The sequence below is a fragment of the Raphanus sativus genome, chromosome 4, assembly GCF_000801105.2.
Source record: "Raphanus sativus cultivar WK10039 chromosome 4, ASM80110v3, whole genome shotgun sequence".
Taxonomy (NCBI): Eukaryota; Viridiplantae; Streptophyta; class Magnoliopsida; order Brassicales; family Brassicaceae; genus Raphanus; species Raphanus sativus.
In genome coordinates, this window is record NC_079514.1 from 19,908,003 (window position 1) to 19,921,713 (window position 13,711).

The 13,711-nt window shown below is 42.2% G+C and overlaps 1 protein-coding gene across 1 annotated transcript; it reads left to right on the forward strand.

Moving 5' to 3' along the window:
* Nucleotides 1-4,846: 4,846 nt before the first annotated feature.
* Nucleotides 4,847-9,530, forward strand: LOC108855407 (transcription initiation factor TFIID subunit 4b). The gene is made up of 15 exons (XM_018629216.2): nucleotides 4,847-5,005; nucleotides 5,109-5,193; nucleotides 5,535-6,022; nucleotides 6,097-6,189; nucleotides 6,584-6,626; nucleotides 6,765-7,330; nucleotides 7,502-7,626; nucleotides 7,844-7,931; nucleotides 8,018-8,153; nucleotides 8,231-8,286; nucleotides 8,370-8,426; nucleotides 8,497-8,637; nucleotides 8,721-8,789; nucleotides 8,885-9,107; nucleotides 9,243-9,530. The coding sequence occupies exons 1-15, from the start codon at nucleotides 4,967-4,969 to the stop codon at nucleotides 9,383-9,385; spliced, it is 2,352 nt and encodes a 783-aa protein (XP_018484718.1). The 5' UTR covers nucleotides 4,847-4,966; the 3' UTR covers nucleotides 9,386-9,530.
* Nucleotides 9,531-13,711: the final 4,181 nt, after the last annotated feature.

Sequence of the window (13,711 nt, forward strand, 5' to 3'; positions counted from 1 at the left end):
TGCTGAAATGCATCTAATTCCTTTGTTGCTCCGGTAGCAACAGCGTATGCAGAATGTGTTTGAGCTGTGAGGGTTTCTAGCTCAGATGCACAGACTTGCGCTACCTTTGTTGTGTCTGAAGCCCCACTTTCCAAATCGGCGACCCGCTCCTTGAGATCCTAGATCTCTTCGACCATTGACACATCTGTCCATTTGAACAGATGTTGGGGATTGTTCTACGAAAGGCAAACCCTCAAGACATTAGATAGGTATTGTAGCTGTGTAAAGATTAGAGAAGCAATATATGGAGTTGAAGTGTTTATAGAAACAAAAATAGGACATGGTTGTGTCACGAGTTAGAGCTTGAGTAGAATTTTGAATTTTACTAACCTCATGTCGTAGGGACATGTGTGAAATAGGCGTCCTGGGTTTGCAGCTGTTTTGGATGTGCGTCGTGTAGCAGGTGCGCCGCATCTGCAGTAGGTTGGGAATCCCCTGAGATTGTTTTCCATGTCTGTTTCCAGGTTGCAGTCGCGGTGGGTTTGTCGGAAATTTGGGTGGAACCCTAATTTTATATTTTGTCCCCAAACCCCAGCTACCGTTTAGAACGACGACGTTTTGATTGCCGGTCCGTTTGCTGCTTGGTTTGGTTGATTACGTTTGATAACCGGTCCGTTTTTTTGATTTAAACCAGGCGTTTTACTGACTATTGGGCCGTTAACGGGAGTAATTGATTTGGGTATTTATTTGCAATAGCCCATGGTCCATGATCGCTCAGTACTTATGTACGTGTTTTAATAGATTTTTTTTAGCAGTGTACATTAGGTGGAGCGTACGTGTGTACTTCGTTTTTTTTAGCAATTTGCATGTACGCTTAAAGACTAAAAGAAGGAAAATTTTATCTGCTAACATACCAGCAGCGAAATAGTCACCCCAATTACATATTCTGGACAGCCCAGCAAAAAGGAATACTGTCAAACAGAAGAACTACAACCATGAAATGTTTTTTAGGTTGTTCAGTAGGCTGAGACAAAAGAAACAAAAAGTGCTAGAGTTTATCCTAGGTGAATTCGCTATCCGAAAGATGTATCAGCTGGATATAAGATTCACCCAGTTCAGAGTGGGACCACGCAGCGGGTGCGGTTGTGGCCAGTTTGTCTGCAACGAGTACACTTGTTAGGGACGGTCTTGGTTTTCTTGACAGGCTGTGTTAACAAAAACAATGTATCAATAACAAAATAGAGGGAATATGTTAGAGTTATTGAGTGAGTGAATATTACCGGGATCTCCCCTGTTGATGGAATGCGCCCTTCCCTAGGACGGCCAGATGGGCGACAAGTTCTTGGAGGGTTAATTGTAACTTCTGCAACCTCAGGAGGAATAGAGTGCTCACCGACTGGAGCCTCAGGGTAGATGACACCAGAGTATGTATCAATCCAGTGTTGTGTCTTGTAGAAATCACCAACTAGTTGGTTGTAGGGAAGGCCTACAGAATCGGCAGCCAGAAGTGCGTGGCCACAAGGTATTTTCAGCTTCTGAAACACTTGGCATGTACAAGCTTTGGTGTCAAGATGGACAGTGTTGCCATGTCCAAATAGGCCCCTAACTGAAAAGTTCCAGTCCTTGGATGGATATATCTTGCTTCCTTTGGTCAGCCTGATGTGAATCTGGATGACCTTGTCCACCTCAGGGGTGACAAACCCCCTGTGCTTTGATGACTTTGTCCTCCTTGCTGAGAACCACCTAGTTAGCATCCGCTGAATGAACATGAACATTTCAACAATTGGGGAAGCTCTTGATTTGGAAATGACATTGTTCAACTGTTCAGCAACGTTGCTGGTAAGTAGATTGTACCGGTTACCCTTGAAGTAAGTGCGTGTCCATTTTGCGGTGCCGATGTCTTCCAGGTACTTGAAGCAGACTGCATTGGCTATCTTGATTTTTTCAAAGTTCTTATCAAAATCTGCTCGTCTGAAACAGAATGCAGCCTCACAAACCATCTTCGCAAGTCCCTTGCTTTTGTAGCGGGAGACAACATTCCGCATAAGGTGCACAATACAGGCTCCATGGTGTGCTAGAGGGAAGACCAAACTTTTTGCTTTCACAATAGAGCCATGACGATCAGAGATGATGGTTAGTGTGTTTGAATCTGCAATAATCCTTTCGACCTTGCTGAGGAACCATGTCCAAGCCTCTTCTGTTTCTCCATCCGCAACAGCAAAGGCAAGAGGGAAGACCTGGAAGTTACCGTCTTGTCCGTTGGCAGTGAGGAGTACACCTTTGTATTTCCCAGACAAGTGAGTGCCATCGATAATTATAACGGGGCGTAGGCGACGGAAGCCGTGGATAGAAGCACCGAAGGCCAGAAAAGTGTAGAGAAAATGGGTGTCACCATTATTATTAGTCTCTGTTTCAATGGCAGTGACAGTGCCTGGATTAGTAGCTTTTATCCTCTCAAAATAGTCCCTAGTGTTGAGGAAAGACTCCTCAGCATTACCATGAGTAAGGTCAATGGCAATGTTTTTGCCCTGTGGCATTTCATGTATGAAGCAGAAACCCTCAGATCTTCTAGGATGAGTAGCTGAAGCTGGACAGCTTTGGGTGCATCAGTGGGATCACCGTATTTGGAGTGATAGATATGTCCTAAAACCTTTGCAGTTGCACGCTTCTTGTAAAGCCTGCGAGTTTCCATGTCGCAGGTGTGATTTAGCTGATACTTCTTGACTGTGTAGTAGCCACAGGTAGTAAGTTCCTTAGCCAGGATTCTCCAATCACAACGAGTGTCATGGCAACTGAGGACAAAGGAATGTCTGCTGGTTCTGGTCTGCCTAAAATGAAACTGTTCCTTGATTGCGTAGATGGCGATGCCAATCTGGCAGTCTTGCTTTGATGCATACAATTTCCCAACATAAGGTTCATCATCATCGATGTCTAAATCAGGGACATCATCAGCTTCATACAAAGTATCATCAAAAAGTGGGGGGACATCAAATTCTTCATCACTGATATCTGAGAGAGGCCTGGTCTCACGCGCAGTGGGGTAGGAGGATGAGGGAGTTCTGTCTCAACACGTGTACTTGTCCCAGCTGAGTGTGTGGACGAGCGGGGAGCAGGGTTGGAGTTCCTTCTGTGCACCGGTGGACAACTCCGAGTTTGTACAGGGATACCAGGCGGAGGGGGTACGTACGATGATGAAGAGCCAAGCTCAAGTTTGCAATATGGTGACATTTCACCAGATACCAGCATTATGTGGTCAAAAGCGTCCCCAGTTGTGCAGTGGATGATGACATGTGCTGTTTCTGGCATTGTTATTCCCGCCATAACCTCAGCAGCATCTGAACCACCAAGGCCTTTGTCGATTAGAGGAGTCCAGAAATCTTCATCATACCCTCGAGGCTGGACAAGGTCAATATCTGCAGAATTAGAAGCATCAGAGGCAGTTTCCTCGTCATCATCGGTTATCCAGCTGTCGGGTATGTTGTCTGGGTCCTCTTTGAACATGTTCTCCAGCATCTCATCTCCACACAATATGGTTTCGTCAACAAGAGATAAGCGAGAGGTTTTTGCTGGGCAAGATCTCCCCACATCAGGAAATGGTCGATCTGTTCTGGGTTCGGTGGAAAGAGAGAAGGCTGGAATCTGAGACGCATCCAAAGGTCGTTTGGTCGGAGGACAGCGCTCAGGCTGTACAGGCGGACATCTGCGAGGTAGTCCAGATGTACAGGTTTGGGGTTGCACATTAAGGGAGCGTCCAGGTTTACAGGTTTGAGGCTGTACAGGGAGAGACTCCTGAGACAAAACTAATTCATCATCATTGAAAAGGGAGAAGTCAGGTATTTGAGAACCAGTGGTTGAGGGGTGATGAAAACCAGACGAAGAGAAGGTACTGTGTGTCCTCTTAATTGGTTGATTCGGAGTGGTGAAAGGTAGAGGATTCTCATCGACAAGGCTAGTCTGAGGAGTGCGTCGAAGGGAGTTGAAAGTGACAAACAAGTTGATTCCTTTGTTGGTCTGGAAGTGCTGATAAAAGTAGGAGACAGCCCCGTCGTTTGTAAGCATCACAAGCGGGGTTGTTAAGCCAGTAGCAAGTCCCTTCGAGTTCGGGGGCCAATAGCTAAGAGAGGCGGACCGTAGTGCATCAGATGTCTCGAAGAACTCCTTGAACACATTGCTCAGTAATTCGCTCAATGTAATGCCGGGACGAAGAGGGACGATTCTGATCATGTAGTCCTTGTCTATCGAGAAATTCCAGTGGTTTGCAGCGGAGGTTTCCCAGACGCCGGCGATGACCATACAATGCTCCGCCATGGCCTGGCCTGAAATCGAGTTAAGAAAAGTAAAACAAGAAGAAAAGATTAGTGGTAAAACCGGAGTTCATTAAGAGAATAACCAAGTTTAGATGACTGACAAACCTTTTTAGCAGAAGATTTAGCAGTGAGATTACAAACTTTTCCGGTAAAACAAAAGAGAGGTGAAAAAAAAAGAGAGTTACGACGAGCTGGTTGGAGGAGGTAAAAAGGAGAGGAATCTCCACCGTCCATTTATTGAATACAAAAAAGGATCTAAGGGTGGGGGTGAAAGCAGGAAACTGTCTAATTCAGATCTGAGGAGGTTTATCTGGGCCGTCCGTTTGTGGAAAGATCTACGGTTGTGGTTAAAGCCCGCAAATTCACTTGTTTTATTGGTTATACTAATGGTTGAGAGTCAACCAAAAAAACTTCTTCTAGTCGAAATGAAACGGGTCTTTAATATAAAGTGCTTTAGTATACAAAAGTGACTCAACATGATATTAACAAGTAATAAAGTGACTCTGTTAGTAAATTTCTTATAGATATTAAGATATATAGGGGATTAATTATAAACCGGATAGAGCAAACCAAACTCAAACCTTGTTAGGGGACTTGATACCACACGACACGAGATTTGTAACCGCTCGGCTCCCCTTATAATTCATCTCCTCCTCCGACCTCTGCCTTTTGAGATATCAATGGATCCTTCAATTTTCAAGCTCCTCGAAGAAGACGAGGTTAGGATTCCTTTATATCTGTTCAATTCGTGTGTCATGATGATGATGATGATGATGATGATGATGTCTTCGTGATTTTGAATTCCTGCGTGCGTGTTGTTAGGATGAATCGATGCATTCGGGAGCTGATGTCGACGCCTTCCAAGCCGCTCTTAATCGAGATATTGAAGGTTCCACGAACCCTCCTGGTAATGTTCCGATTCAATTGTGTCTTGATTAGAGCTACTATTGTAGTTAATAGAGGATGCAAACAAATGAATTTTGAGACCCAAAAGTTACATTAATGCAATGCTTCAAGTCGTGAAAGACTAGGGATTTTAGGGCTTTTTTTTTGTTATGCAAATGGCCTGTCCTTTTGCTTGTTGAGTCGTTAAAAATTCCATGTGATAAGAGGTTGTTTCTAGTGTGTGGCTACTTAAATCTTTGCTTTTTTTTCCTCTGTCTCTGGTGCTGGAACAGTTCTCTTTCCCCTTTCTCTTCACTAGATATTGCAATACATTAGGATTTACTACTTGACTTATATCTGTAGGAAACAGCCAGTCTCCCAATGAACAGTTTACCAAATGGAAGAATGGTGTCGGAGACTCTAATACGAATCTCCAGACGCAACAACACAGCACTGAGAGCACTCAGACAAAGGAGCAACAAGGATCAACAGGTTTAGAAAATCAACACCAACAACGCGCGGATGAATCTTATTTGCCTCAAGACCTCCACCAAGCAGGTCAACAACGCTGGGAGAATCCTTCTTCACAGGTACCCCAAACAACTGGGTTGCAGATTTCCGAAAAGAATCTTACTGGTAATGAACCGCATAATCAAAAGAGTGAATCTCAGTATTCAAAACTGCAAAAGATTAGTAGTGGTCAACAGGCTCGCGGAGTGGAACACCCTGTTAACCCTCCTATGAACCGCAACCCTAAGCAAGTACCGTTTGCTGCTTTGCTTCCCACCTTAATAGCCCAACTCGATAAAGACAGAGAAATGCAGCTCCGTACCCTTTATTCTAGACTCAAAGTATGTCTATCTGCGAAATCACTTTTGACATTCTGTTTCGTTTTCACTGATTTCCTCCTGATACTTGTTTGCAGAAAAATGAAATCCCCAAAGAGAGTTTCACACGACTTGTGAAGGAGATTGTAGGCGATCAGATGCTTAGGTCGGCTGTTAGTAAACTACAGCAGGTAACATCATTTTGTTTATTTTGTGTCATGTAATTACTAATACCAGCTTATAAGTTTTCGAGTGGAATACATATTGGCCTTGTCTACATTGCGATCTTTTTTTTTTGTTTTGTCATTTGAATTTAGTTGTATCCATGTAGAATAGATTATTGTTGTTATTTGCTTGAATGCACAAACAATGGTCTGACATGGGCAACATTCTTTATACGGGATTTTGACTTCCTAATAGTTTTGGTGTTTTTCCTTTTTCTTTTTGGTTTAGGTTTAAGGTTTTTTTCTTTTACGTTAGATTTATGATTGATTGCTACTTGGCCTTTATAAGGGGTTTTAATGATAAAAGGAAATTGAAGTAAAATAATTCTTAATTTGTAATCTGTGCTTGATGATGATACAGGAAGCTTATAACCAGGGGAAAAAGGGAATTCAAGCTCATACTGGTATTAATTATATTCGCTGATGCATTCTTACTTTCACTTTCACGATTATCATAAAACTTCTATGCTTTTTGTAGACGTGTCTTATTATTTCCACGCAAAAGCCAAAACTTTTACCTGATTCAATCTCTTCAATCGCAGAAATCAATAATCAAAAATCTCAGTCCGATCCTCGTGGAGTGGTCCACCTTAACCAACTACCTTCGTCAACAGGCAGTTCAGTTCCTGTGCAGGGACTTACAAATCATCCTCAGCATAACCAGATGCAGCGACCACCAAGTTCTTTTCCTATGTATACCAGCTCCGGTAGTTTTCACTCATTCCCGGGTCCAAGCACCAATGTTTCTGGTTCGTCTTTGAGACCACACCTTCATGATTCCCATATGAGACATGTGGCACATAACCAGACTGTGGGTTCAACTGGTCCTGGAGCACCTCCCCAGTCTACCACAAACATGATGACTATGCCTAAGTTTGAGAGACCTGCTTCTGTTAATGATCCTGGTAGGGTTCAGGGCGGCGCTTTCCAGAACAACTCATCGTTGCCTCTAAACTCTGCACCTAGTCAAGGATCATCACTGTCCCATGTGAAGCAGGAAAGTTTTGAACAGAATAAGGCAGCCCCAGGGACTTCGAAGGAGGATTTAGAGAAGGAGTCCTCTAGAATGGTTTTATCCGCACCTAGCAACATGGACCCTAACACAGCAGTAAGAGAGCTTATTTTATATATAGATTTCTGATAAATAAAAGTCTTTTTCAAAGACTCTCTGTTTGCCTCTTCTTTTGGAGCTTTTTGGGGCAACCTTGGGTTCTTTAAAAGCCTTGCATATGTTCCTTGGTATTTTCAACAATCTTGAAATTTTTTTTGTGTCCATCAGATGAATTCTCGTGGTCCGTTGGGTACGTCACAAGCAGGTTTTAATGCTAGGATGCCACCCAAGAAGCAAACTGTCGGTCAGAAGAAACCACTTGAGACATTAGGTTCTTCACCGCCACCACCAAGGTAATTGAGCTGCTGCCTTGATCTATCACTCATGTTTTGAAAGAGGGAATTATTATTAACAGCTTTCTTAAGTCGTTTTTTTAAAGTTATCCATTCAAAACTATAGTTGGTGTTTCGTTATGTGGATTTTACAGCTTAGAGAGCTTCGCTTTTTTTTTTTTTTGGTTCCCAAATATAAAATTATAATCGTAGTTGTTTTGAATGGATCAACTTGCAGCAAGAAGCAAAAAGTGGTACCGAATTCTGTGGATCAAAGTATTGAACAGCTCAATGATGTCACTGCAGTCAGTGGTGTCAATCTCAGGGTGAGCTTTGCGTTTCCTGACAGCTTCAGTTTTCACTTTAAATCTGGTTGTGTAGTACTGAGTTTTGCAGTCTGCATTGGTTTTAGGAAGAGGAAGAACAACTATTTTCTGGGGGAAAGGAGGATAGTCGTGTTTCTGAAGCATCTCGTAGAGTTGTGCACGAAGAGGAAGAAAGATTAATTTTGCAGAAAAGTCCACTGCAGAAAAAGCTGGCAGAAATTAGTTGGGATACTTCCTTTCTTTTATCTCTTACATTACTTGGAGAAGAAACTTATATATGTTTTTTTCATATCTGGCAGTGGCGAAAGTTGGGCTAAAGCAGATAGGCGTTGATGTTGAACGGTGCTTGTCTTTGGTACAACTTCGTGTGTATATTGTTTGCATACAGTACTTGTGGTTTTTTTTTTGTACCCTTTTTTGATGCGTTTGCGCTCTCAGTGTGTAGAGGAAAGGATGCGAGGACTATTATCTCATATCATTCGGTTGTCAAAGCAGGTCAGTCTAACTCTTTCTTCTACTGCCTGCTTGGATCTAATCTTTTCTGAAACTAACAGTGTTTCTGCAGCGGGTTGATACTGAGAAATCTAGACACCGGACCTTTATCACGTCAGATATTCGGCTACAAATCAACGAAATGAACCAGAAGGTGAAAGAGGAATGGGAAAAGAAACAGGCTGAAGCAGAAAAGCTTAAGAAACCAAGCGAGGTATGTTGTGACCTCATCATTATCTATTTTCTTTGTTTTAATATATTGCATACGAAGTTTGTTTTTTTTTGTCATTGATGCAGAGTGAAGAAGGTGATGGTGGAGTGGATAGTGAGAAGGAGAAAGAAGACAACCGTTCAAAGGGCTTGAAGGTATGGAGAAATTAATAAACACAATTTGTAGCCAGCCACATTGTATTTTACCTTTTTGCAATGTTCGTTGAAAAGTAGTTTTGAATATGTGAAAGGGAAATAAAGAGGACGACGACAAAATGAGAACGACAGCAGCAAACGTTGCTGCTCGTGCTGCTGTTGGAGGAGATGACACGTTTTTGAAATGGCAATTAATGGCAGAAGCTCGTCAGAAGTCTGTATCTGAAACTGGAAAAGACGGGAATCAAAAAACTACTTCAGGTGGAGGAAGAAACTCCAAGGAGAGACAAGATGGTGGACGTCGGTTTTCTGGACCTGGTGAGTCTAACTCTATTTTTACCGCTTTTAGTTTAAAGAGCTTTTCTTTGCCCAAAAAAAACACATTACTCTTTCCCTAAGGTAAAAGGTTTATGGTTTTGGTCTATATAATAAGCTCTGGATTCGTATTTCCAGGTGGTCGAAGATTAGGGAAGAACCAAGTTCCATCGCTTCAACCAAAAGTGGTGAGGACAATCTCGGCGAAGGATGTGGTTGCTGTCCTGGAAAGAGAGCCTCAGATGTCTAAATCCACTCTAATGTATCGATTAATTCAATAGAAAAGCTTCACTGCCACAGAATCATTATATTTGCTAGTTACATGTGTTTCAATTAGGCATATAATACATGATTTGACCTGAGGTCATGTCAAGACCGTAAGATCGACCAACTTTCTAGTGCTGGTTATTATTATTTTTTTGTCAACATAGTTGTCTTATTAATTCCCAAGAGTTAAATTAGTACAAATAAGAAAGAGCATAGAAGAACACGTGGAAGCTCAACAACAAAAGATAAAATTCGTGTCAAGTTGAAGACATGCATCTTGACGGGTTCATCTCCGCCGGCTTCGATCTTCATCTCCGGTGACACAATCAATCAGCCGTCGTATTCACTAAACTCAATCTTCGGCCATCAACCCTCTTCTAGTCGGGAACTCATACATCACCAATAGTTAACTTTGCGAACACCGAACACTTAATCGATTTAGAGGAGATTCTTTGCCGGACTATCTTCAACAAATACTAACTCTACTGAAACTCTCATGCGTTGATCAAGATAATGCCAATACCTTCATCCTCTTTTTCGTCCGAGAAACTTTACTCCCCACCATAGACAACAATTTTTAAAAGAGAAAATATCTATACTCGTAGAAAACGATTCTGAGAATAATTGAAAAACTAAACATAATGATAAGAACAATTCGTATGTTTATTATGAATCAGAAAGAAAGAATCCAATGTTCCTAAAACACCGATTCAGAGAATCACAATGTCAAGCAACTAGTCAGACTAGCGACTCAATCACTGAGTTTCCAGGAAAGTAGAAAAGAAAATAGGAAAGAAAAGAAAAGAAAGTGATTACAACTTTTTCGAATGAATCTAAAAATGAAAGTGTGACTCTGTTTTAAACCAACTCGTAACAACTTTCTGTTACTCCTTCTCTCTCTTCTGACGTGGCCAATGACGTGTCCCTTACTTCTCAATATCTGTATCAAATCCTCCCTGTTTAGACAACCTTGTCCACAAGGTTTGTATCAGGAAAGCGCTTCTCCAAATCATACAGGAACTCCCATGTAGAATCATCAGATGACCTGTTCTTCCATTTCACCAAAACCATTGTTGCAGGCATGTTCTGTCTTCTGACCATCTTCCTCTCGATAATAAACTCCGGTTCCTTAACTGACGTCTCAATGTTGATAGAAGGTAAGTTCGTTGAAGTATGAACATCACCCACTACTATCTTGAGCTGTGAAACATGGAAAACCGGATGAATTTGAGAAGACTCTGGTAGCTTCAGCTTATAAGCAACCTTCCCACATCTATCAATGATTTCATACGGTCCATAATATTTGGGAGCAAGCTTCTGGTTGCTTCTGTGAACTACAGAGTGTTGCCTATAAGGCTGTAGTTTCACGAAGACGTGATCACCAATATTGAAAGACCTGTCTGTACGATGATCATTAGCTACTTGCTGCATACGATGCTGAGCCCTCAAGAGGTGAAACTTCAAGATCAGTAACATCTTTTCCCTTTCTTCCAATGAACGAGCGACGACTGCAACTTTTGATTCACCAGGCAAGTAAGGCAAATGCTGCGGAGGAGCCTGACCATACACAGCCTCGAAAGGAGACATTTGAATAGCTGTGTGATAATTTGTGTTGTACCAAAACTCCGCCAAAGGTAACCATTTGCTCCAGAGATGAGGCTCGTCACTACACATACATCTCAAGTATGTTTCCAAACATCTATTGACCACCTCCGACTGACCATCACTCTGTGGATGATAAGCACTAGAATAGTTCAACGCAACACCTTGTAGAGAAAACAGTTCTTTCCAGAAATCACTTAAGAACACTGCGTCTCTATCACTGACAATAGACCTTGGAAACCCGTGTAGCTTGAAGACATTGTTGAGAAATGCTTGAGCCACAGATGCTGCAGTATATGGATGAGACAGAGCAATGAAGTGAGCAGCTTTAGTTAGTCTATCAACCACCACCAAGATCACCGTTTTGCCCAGAGAAGAAGGCAAGCCATCAATAAAATCCATTGCAATATCTGTCCAAATCAGCTCTGGGATTGGTAAAGGCTGTAGTAGACCAGGATAAGCACTCGTATCATACTTGCATCGTTGACACACCTCACAACTGCGTATGAACGTCTGAATATCTTTAGTCATACCTTTCCAATAAAACAAGCCTTTCACTCTCTGTCTTGTAACTTCACGACCTGAGTGACCACCACCACTCGAACTGTGCATCCAAGCCAGTATTTTGTTACGTAAAGGAGTATCCTTCGGTACCACGAGTTTACTCTTCCTTCTCAATATCTCCTGACTCCAAGTGAAGTGTCTCTTATTTCTCGGGTCTAACTTCAACGCTTCAATAATCTCCTTTGTTTCCGGATCACTGTCATAACCTTGTTGAATCTCTAACATCAGATCACACTCCAAGACTGTCATGGCCATGTGCAGTACTTCCGACCCTTCTTTTCTTGACAAAGCGTCTGCCACAAGATTTTCCTTACCCTGCTTGTACTGTATCTCGTAGTCAAATTCTAAGAGCTTGGGAAGCCACTGCTGCTGGATAGGGGTGTTTAATCTCTGTTCCAACAGGTATTTCAGGCTACGCTGATCCGTCTTGATTATGAAATGACCAGTAAGCAAGTAATGGCGCCACTTTTGTACCGCAAAGACCACAGCCAAAAGCTCTTTCTCGTATATAGAAAGATGAAGTTGTTTACCCTTGAGATGGCGACTTATGTAAGAAAGTGGATGTCCTTCTTGCATTAGTACTGCACCGATCCCATTGCCGCATGCATCAGTCTCAACTACGAAGGGTAAATCAAAACGAGGCAACGCCAATACTGGTGCTTCACACAGAGCTTGCTTCAGCTTATTGAACGCATCTGTAGCTTCTTCAGACCAATCAAAGCAATCCTTCTTAGTCAATGCTGTAAGAGGTCGAGCAATAACACCAAAGCTCTTGACAAATCTTCTATAGTATCCAGCCAACCCCAGAAAACCTCTCAACTGCTTCAACGTAACCGGAAGAGCCCACTCTGCAACTGCTTTGATCTTATGAGGATCAGTTGATACTCCACTCTCCTGAATATAATGCCCCAAGTATTCCACTCTGTCAGTAGCAAACGCACATTTACTGAGCTTTGCATACAGTTTATTGCTTCTCATCAACTCAAATACACTCTGAAAATGCTCCACATGTTCTTCCAGTGATGAGCTATATATCAATATATCATCAAAAAAAATCAAAACACACTTCCGAAGGAGGCTCTTGAACACAGTATTCATAAGACCTTGGAATGTGGCAGGTGCATTTGTGAGGCCGAATGGCATCACTAGATATTCATAATGGCCACTGTGTGTTTTAAAAGCCGTTTTATGAATATCATCTGTGTGCATTCGCACTTGATGGTACCCTGCACGCAGATCTATCTTGGAATAGATTTTTGATCCTCCTAGCTCATCCATCAAGTCTTCTATTAGTGGAATAGGGAAGCGGTCTTTCACTGTCATCCCATTTAAGCCACGGTAATCGACACATAACCTCCATGATCCGTCCTTCTTCTTTACCAACACCACAGGTGATGCGTAGGAACTTGAACTAGGTTGGATAGTTCCAGCATCCAATAGCTCTTGAACCATTCTGTCGATTTCATTTTTCTGATACACTGCGTATCTGTATGGCCTCTGATTGATCGGATTAGATCCCTCTAGAAGTGGTATCTTATGATCATGGTTCTTTCTAATAGGAGGTAAGGCCTTTGGTTCTTCGAAAATGTCTTTGAACTCCTGTAGAACGTTAGAAATACATGGAGTTAACACCACTGCCTCATCAGTCTGCAACTCTAGTGCATAAGCAGTCGCTTGCTCTTCATTATCCACCTGATGCACTGATATCATTGCTAGCTGAACTTCTGACTCCCTCAATTTGTTCAACTTAGCAGCTTTCAACTCTCTCACTGAACCATCTTTAATGCCGTGTAACAAGACATTCTTCTTTCCCATTTTAAACTGCATAGTGAGATTCTGAAAGTCCCAAGTAATAGGTCCCCAAGGCCGCAACCATTGAACTCCAAGGACCATATCACATCCACCTAATGGTATAACCATGAAGTCTGCTTTGAAAGATATACTCTGGAAGTTCCATTCAAAGCCTTCAATCTTAGCACTTACGCCAAGCTTACTCCCATCGGCCACTGCTACTCTTGTTATGCCAGCAGGCTTCAACTCGCAACCCAACTTCTCTGCTACAACTGTATCCATGAAATTGTGAGTTGAACCGGAATCAATAAGAGTGAACAAAGAACGCTTCTCATGTACTCCTTTCACTCTCATGGTTTGGTAATCTGAAATGCCTGCTACTG